The 8,031-nt window shown below is 40.6% G+C and overlaps 1 protein-coding gene across 2 annotated transcripts; it reads left to right on the top strand.

Moving 5' to 3' along the window:
* Positions 1 to 282: 282 nt before the first annotated feature.
* Positions 283 to 7,279, top strand: LOC147880495 (NAD(P)H dehydrogenase (quinone) FQR1-like). 2 transcript variants are annotated; one of them, XM_087370548.1, is made up of 5 exons: positions 283 to 414; positions 546 to 866; positions 1,103 to 1,196; positions 6,304 to 6,566; positions 6,865 to 7,279. In XM_087370548.1, exons 2-5 carry the CDS (start codon positions 844 to 846, stop codon positions 7,094 to 7,096), a joined length of 612 nt encoding a protein of 203 aa, XP_087226674.1. In that variant the 5' UTR covers positions 283 to 414; positions 546 to 843; the 3' UTR covers positions 7,097 to 7,279. The 2 variants fall into 2 exon arrangements, with proteins under 2 accessions (XP_087226674.1, XP_087226673.1); XM_087370547.1 differs by having other exon boundaries at positions 283 to 866.
* The last annotated feature ends 752 nt before the right edge of the window (positions 7,280 to 8,031 follow it).

The following is an 8,031-nucleotide window of genomic DNA, read 5'->3' as shown; positions in this document are numbered from 1 at the left end:
GTGCTGAACGACACACTAAATCGCCAGCTTCGCTTACCAATGGGGGTCTAGAGGATGATGCTCATCACAGAGATAACACCAAATCGTCCTTACACAGAGGTGAGAGGGCAAAGAGGGAAGAAGGCAAGACAAGTAATGGCAGAGTAACACAAACTAGGTAAAAGAGGAAGGTGTGGTAAGGTTGAGGTCGAGTGAAGGGGAGGTGGGTTAAGTTTGGTCAAAGGGTTGACCCTATAAAAACGGCAAGATATACTGGTTTTATAAAAGCAAATCTACCGATGCTTCAATCCTAGCAAAGCTTCCCTTCCTTTGCCTCTTCCTTAGTCTTCGCATCGCCTCCTGCTTTGATTCTTCGTAGCATTGTCCATTCTCCAGAGCAGATTTTGCTCGCATCATCTCCTCCTCCAGTAATCGGTAGCTCTCTTGCCTCTCATTTCGCTCTGCCTTTGAATTTTGGACGATTGCAGCGCATCTTCATCTGCGGAATTGGCAGCAGAAAAGAATTCTCTGCGCATCTTCATCTGACGGAGAAGAAGAAAGTGTAGGAGGAGAAGAAGCAGCTAGCATCTTCATCTGCAGACGGAGGAGGAAGCAGCAGATAGAAGAAAAACAAGAAGAAGAAGAACCAACGAAGCAGAAAGCATCACTGCAGATAGAAGAAGAAGAAGAAGAAGAAGAAGAAGAAACCAGCGGAGCAGGAAGCAGCAGCAGATAGCAGAAGAAGAAGAAGGAAGAACAGCAGATAGAAGAAGAAGGAAGAAGAAGGAACCAGCAGCAGCAGATAGAAGAAGAAACCAGCCACCATCCGAGTCTTTTGATTCAAGATCATCATCAGCAAGGGCTATGGCAACCAAGATCTACATCGTGTTAGCTTCTTTCTTGCCTTCGTTTGCATCGCACCATTGCACTTCCTATTCGATCACGTCTCTCACGGATTCCTTGGCTGCATGACCCTAGGCTCTCGCAAACGGTTAACCATCCCGCGAACGTTTTCATTGCCGCGTGAATTGAATCTACTGCGCAATGTCCAACGGATGACTGATGAGCGATTTGTCTTTTTCAAGAGCGTTTACTTTTCTTTATCGATTCTTTGTGTGAGCAGGTATTACTCCATGTATGGACATGTCGAGAAGTTAGCTGAAGAGATTAAGAAGGGCGCTGACTCGGTGGAAGCTGTTGAGGCCACTTTATGGCAGGTGTGTTTATCTGGCATTATACGGGAAAAAGACGAGAAGGCGTGCTTGAGTCCCTGATGGATTGCATCGCTAATAATGAGCGCTGATCTGACGTTTGGTCGACATTTGTTAAACACTGCCACTTTATGAATTATTCTTTCCAAAATTCGATTACTAGCGATGGTGTTTGGCTGCCTTTTTGGCTTGTGCCTGCAACTGCTTTTCTCGCCTTCACGACATTGACGAGTTAGACGGCTAGACCTTCTCAAGGACTTGAGCTTTGTGCCTAGTATAATAGCAGATGCATTTATTGTCAGTGAATCGTAGCTGCGGCTTTACCAAAAATGCAAACTTTATGCCTTTGGTGACCTGCTATCCCATCTGCCGGTATTTCCTCGAAGTCCTCGGATCATGGTCGATTTCGCTTCCAAAAGGCTTGTCGTATGTTTCTTAATAGCCTGAGAGTCTGCTTTAAAGCAGTAAGAGATCCTGCGACAACAAATGCTATTGGGGGTGTTCGAGTCAAAAATAGTTTTCGTCTCTTCGCTTTGTAAAGGGAAAAACTTGAAATATTTGCGTTAATAAACCCTTGCTATGTTGAAAGTGGTCAGTATCTGCCTGTTTGTATCTGGCAGCAGTACAACTTTGCGGTGATGGGAGAAGGATTAAAGCATGATAATTTATTGGTTTATCTGCTAGAGTGACTTAGGTGAAATAGTTCCTGCAGTAGTGACTTAGCGTGTTGAGTGCTTTCCTCTAGTTTTAACTGTTCCTGTGCCCTTATGATGGTTTTTTCAAGAACACCGATTTTTTTGAAAATCCTCTACCTGTAGCAATGCAACCAGCTCAGTATTTTTCTACGAGCGCTGGTCATTTTTAATGACTGCACTGTTGATATACGGAGGGCAATACGTATTCTAAAGACTATCAACGCGAAACCCGTGCATGCATGCAAGTTAATCTTTGTACCATGGGACTTGTTTATAGGTCCATGACATCTTTGCAAAACAAGAGATCTTGTTATCTTACGCTGTCATCTTCTAGATGAAAGCTCTCACACCAAAGAGAATGGGGAGCAAGATAGTGAGGACAAAGCCTGGTCATTTTTAATGACTGCACTGTTGATATACGGAGGGCAATACGTATTCTAAAGACTATCAACGCGAAACCCGTGCATGCATGCAAGTTAATCTTTGTACCATGGGACTTGTTTATAGGTCCATGACATCTTTGCAAAACAAGAGATCTTGTTATCTTACGCTGTCATCTTCTAGATGAAAGCTCTCACACCAAAGAGAATGGGGAGCAAGATAGTGTGGGCAAAGCCTTTTAAGTTTTGATGAGAGGCTTGTCTATGGTTTGTTAATCTTGATAGAGTAGAGAAAGACCATTGCCATCTTGGCCTTTGTGGTGGAACAAATAGTCTCTGAAGATATTGCAAAAGCTCCAGTGTATCCGAATGTTACAAGAAGAAACATGCATCCAGACAAGGATGCGCATGTAAATTGGTTTTTAGTAATTGCCCGACCTGCAGGATTCATTGGAAATTTGATGCAAGTATGCGGGTATAAATTGCTCAAGTTTTCCCTGTATTTGCATACCTTAGCATCATTTCGGTTTTACCTAGCTCTGCTATCCTCAGGAACTGCCTTATGGTGTTGTCCGAAATCACCTTGCCATGAAATTATTGTTGTGAGTTTTATCCTATTTCAGCCTTACCTTAAAAGCATCGTAATTGTAATTGAATCAATTGACAGTTGGTAAAACGTTTCATCACAAAAGCCCAAGGAACAGGATGCTATGATGGCATGTTTCTGTAAATAAGCAGGGCTGTAGCTGATGAACTTGTGTGTTGATTAACCCATTTACTACTGTTGGGAAGTGGCATCATCCATCATATGTGATTAATGCCAGAGCCTGATGAGCTAGCCTTTTAAACTTGCTCTTTTCTTACAAGGCAAGATTTTGCATAATATCCTGCCTAACAATTGTAAGTAGCTTGTTTTTCTATAATAGCTAACTGTTGAAAGCGTGATGAGGGAGCTTACGTTTATTGAAATTGGACCCTCCTTACAACATTATTTTAGGATAACATTTTGTAGTGATAATTTTATAAGAGGTTACTATGACTAGACTACAGCGGTCTAGTGCTTGATCATGAGATTTTGGTTGCGCAGTCAATGTTTTGTTGATTTTACAAAGAAGATGTCGTTGAACATAAGGGGCTCTTTGATCATGGTCTTTGGAGGGAGTTCAAAATTGTGGCTGGCAAGGCTCCAACACTCTATTGGAATGCTTGTAGTTAGAATTCGTTGTAAGTGAAGCACTCCTTAGTGAGCTTAAAGTTGGACTGATCACTTCTCTTGGGCTCAACAAGATAGGTGTAAGTTTTATATTGAGTACACCACGAGTTATGAGTGTTCTTCCTCATTGAGGTTAGAGGAATATGGAATCATCCCATGGTTATTTAGACGTATTGAAAACATTGCTACAAGAAGCCTTCAGCTATTTAGACATTGGTAGGAACCGTAAAGAGCATACGTAGTCAGCCATTCATAGTAGCCCTTGTTTTTATACCAATATAGAGCAAGTAAGTTAGCCATCCTTAGCCCCTTCCTTGGTTGAAAGTTCTTTAGAGCATGCTGTTATCCTGGATAATTCAATCTCTTCCTCAGTCAGCTGGAAGGCATTGAGTCATCCCACGATTCTTTAAAAGTATTGAAAATATTGGTACACGAGGCCTTCAACTATTCAGACATTGGAAGGAACCTTATAGAGCATAGTTAGTCAACCATCCTTAGTATCCCTTGTTCTTATACTAATATACAGCATTGTTAGTCATTAATTCTTAGTGTCTTCTTTCGTTGAAAGTTCTTTAGAGCATGTTGTTATCATGATTATTTAATCCTTCCTATTTTTTTTCCAATGGAACTTTTACGTGAAGGACACAAAAATTTGACTTCATTCTTTCAAGGGTTGGTATTTACTAAAAGATACATGATTGACCTCAGCAATGGCTTGCTTGCTGGCTGCACTGCTCCTTCGTAAAGAAGGCTGACCCTGGCTGTCCTGTATGGCTAACTTGGCGCACCTTACTAAATTGCTTACATGTTGTACCAGTTATACTTTCTGTAACATCTTTAGGACATTGATATACAATGGGCTGCGAAGCAAGTGGTGGCTGTCCATTCCCAGTAGCTGCCCTGGTCCTTTTCAAAATAAGGCTGTCTTGTATAGCTATCTTGGAGCATCCTTGGTAATTACTTGTTGTAACACTTGTACTTGCTGTAACATCTTTGGGACATTGATACACAATGGGCTGTGAAGCATCTAGTGGCTGTCCATCCCCCAATAGTTGGCTGCAAATCTGAAACATCCTACTCAGCATGTGGCTGCTCATCAGGCTGAAATTTAATCCGTTCAAAGGATTATCATCCTCAAGTGGTATCAAAATGGGCTGCCTGATCTCATTATCATTAAAGGCAACATCTGGACTGATGATTATGCATATAATAGTTGAATTTCGGAGTCTAAAATGCTTACTTACCTTACTTTGTCCAACAAAAAGGCATGATCCCCTTGGTTTTCATTAACTAAGCCAATTGTACTTCTCAACCCTTAAATAAGCTTCGAAGTTCTTATTAAGGCTTTCTTGCTGTGCCTTAGCTATTGTTGACTAGTTTGTGGATAGCTTTGTGCTTTGTTGGCTTTTTTGCATTATTCCTTGCATGCATGTTCTGTCTATTTATTGGTATGTCATGTTGTCTTTCAAAATGTCAATTTTTAATCGGCTTTTTGAAGCCTTACTTGGACTGATGAGACATTTTGTCTCTTTACTTCCCTGTGATATGTTTGGATGCGTGTCCTTTAAAAATAGCCGTTTCTAGGCTGTAAACTGATTTTACTGTGTATCTAGTACATATGCATAGTAATATACATAATTCTCAGAAATCCTTTACATTGGGATATGTGCCAAAGTACCAGAGTGCCAAAATGCTGCTGACATTTTCAAGCCAAATGCTTTGTCAAGGATTGGAGAATGCAAGACACAAAGAGTATAATCCACAATAAACAGAATGTGGACTATTATTTGATTAGCCTTCTCCTTTAGTGCTAGTCTTTGTCACGGCTGAGTCTGCCCTTCACCTCCGGAGTGCTGACAAAAACTCAGTACGAAGACCTCTGTATAAATGGATGCTCAAGTGTGTGTGGGTATGTGGATTTGTATGTGTGAGAGCATATGTTTATACTATGGTCTACTCCCACTGTTGGGCGCTGATGACATCAGTGGGGATGTCATAGTAGCTAGTCCTTGCTACGTGTGATGGGGTTTATGGTTTTCATCCTTATGAGTGACTATCATGAGATTGAAACTGCTCTATGTGTTATTTTTAGAGGATGAGTTCGGGCATGTTCCTGGATTCATCTAGATATATTCCACAATAAACCATCAACTTCAAAATACAAGAGAGAGTTGAGCTACATAAGAAACCCATTAAAAAAGTTAAAACTATAGTTGAGTAACTTATCTTACCATACCATTTTGATCATGTTCCCACAATTTTATGTCTCAATTTAGTAATTTAATCATATAATTCACAAAAAGTAATGAAGAAAGTCGGCTTTTCTCTATGTTGTTGTGGTTTGTCTTTGTGATTTCTGCTTTGGATATGCTTAAATTCGCTGAATGTAGAATCACAATCCAAAGTGGGTAGCCATTTTCTTTAGTCTTTAGGTTTAGAAGATCAGATGTATCTTGTGAAGATATACAGATGTCACAAGTTTTGGCCATAATAACTCCTTGGCTCTGACATAAGCTGCTCATGCTTGGTTTCATGTTTTTTATGTATATTCCTTTGATTTTTTGTTCGTTTTTCTTTAACAACATTTTAAGCTGTTCATGGATGTGTGAAAGTCATACCAGAAATTGTTTACCCTTACCACTTTGTTTTCTTCTTCTTCTTTTTTGGGGTGGGGAGTATCTAGCTGCATGCTATAGCAAACTTATTGAGATGAATTTTATTTGGTAGCGCTGTTTAGTAGTTGGACACATTTTCACATTTGAGGTTGCTAAACCATAGATGAATCCACAATGATCAGTGAGGTTTTTGCTTTTTCTATGTGATAGGTTCCTGAGACGCTCCCCGAGGAAGTACTGCACAAGATGAACGCTCCAGCCAAATCTGAGGTGCCCACCATAGAGCCAGCTCAGCTAGCTGAGGCTGATGGGCTCATACTTGGATTCCCCACTCGGTTTGGAATGATGGCAGCCCAATTCAAGGCTTTCCTTGATGCAACTGGTGGCCTGTGGCGTTCTCAGCTTTTGGCAGGCAAACCAGCTGGCATATTTTACAGTACAGGCTCTCAGGGCGGTGGTCAAGAGACAACTGCGTATGTGAAGTTTTCAAAGTTTTTTCTCTCACAAAACTCCTGACAATATGTATTGTATGTGAAAAGTTATGAGTTACTATGGCGAAACTTATGGCATACATGGAAGTCAGAATTTATGTATCTATTATATTCTTGTTTCACTCAGCCCACAGCTTACTGTTGTCCACATGCTTATTTTAAACGTGCATAGCCTCACTTTATTCAGTGTAGAGTATGGAACTGGTATTGATGTGCCCATTGCTTCTACAAGCTACGCTTATGTGGAGCTGACATGCTGACCTGATGTGTTTTTCCACAGATTGACAGCGATTACACAGCTAGCTCACCATGGAATGATATTTGTTCCAGTAGGTTACACCTTTGGTGGGGGCATGTTTGAAATGGGACAAGTGAAAGGTGGATCCCCATATGGTGCTGGAACATATGCAGGTGATGGTAGTCGACAACCAACCAAGCTGGAATTGGAACAAGCTTTTCATCAAGGCAAATATATCGCTGGTATTGCAAAGAAGTTAAAATCTGGACTGTAGTCAAGGGGGAGCAGCAATATCCTGTTTTATATGCTTTTCATAAATTCCACTTCAAGACATGGCCTTATGGAGGATCATGTTCTTTCACCTGTCTTGTCAAAGGGAAGATTGTCTGCCATTCTTAGGATATGTCATTAGACTGATAAATTGACCACAATTAATGCCATTTTTCTCAGTACTGAGTGCCATTGTATGGAGAGAGACTTAATTACTCAAATAAACATGCATCCCTAGCTACTATTTCTGAGGGTACCTGATGCTGACCCCATTAATGGCATCACCTATGCATATTTGTGCAAATACCTTTCTAAAGCTGGGGTGTATGAGGGAGGGTAGGTACATTCATTGCAATGCTGTTTTTTAGTGGATGCCCTGTAAGTTCTGAAAATAGTGGTTTGGATATTTTCTGTGAAAATAATAATGTAGTTTTTTTTGACGGGACACTTAGCATCCGAGCTAAAACTGCATACATGCTTTGTGGTTTGTTTTCATGGAAGCATCTCTCTCTCTCTCTCTCTCTCTCTCTCTCTCCACCCGTGAATTTTGGTAGCATCTATTAGGGTGAAAGTTCACATGATTTTCTCTAAGCAAGAGTTAATGAACAACATCGGGGCTGGTAATCCTTGAAGGCCATGCATTGCCACAGACTATCGTGAGCATGATTTCAAAGTCAACCTTGTATAAAATTTGGCGTGGACTAATTTTCCATGTGAAGATACCATCAAGAAAAGTATGTCAAAATGTGAGGATGTGATGAATTGAAAAATGCAATTGAACATAATAAATGTGAGCAACAATGAGGGAGATATATAAAATGGCAAAAAATTCCATATACATCATGTATGGGATGTTAGAACGTTGTATGCCTCTTGGAGAGAGGAAGCTAATTCACATGTTGGTTGGTAAGTCCATGTCCATTACCATTGATGGCATAG

This window comes from Dipteris shenzhenensis, chromosome 32 (genome assembly GCF_047967505.1).
Source record: "Dipteris shenzhenensis isolate YYH24624 ecotype China chromosome 32, Dip_SZ_1.0, whole genome shotgun sequence".
Taxonomy (NCBI): domain Eukaryota; kingdom Viridiplantae; phylum Streptophyta; class Polypodiopsida; order Gleicheniales; family Dipteridaceae; genus Dipteris; species Dipteris shenzhenensis.
This window is presented reverse-complemented; position numbering and strand designations above follow the sequence as displayed.

Coding starts and splice junctions, on each gene's coding strand:
- LOC147880495 (XM_087370548.1), top strand. CDS start 844: ATGGCAACCAAGATCTACATCGT. Junction 867..1,102: donor GCAACCAAGATCTACATCGT/GTTAGCTTCTTT, acceptor TTGTGTGAGCAG/GTATTACTCCATGTATGGAC. Junction 1,197..6,303: donor TTGAGGCCACTTTATGGCAG/GTGTGTTTATCT, acceptor TCTATGTGATAG/GTTCCTGAGACGCTCCCCGA.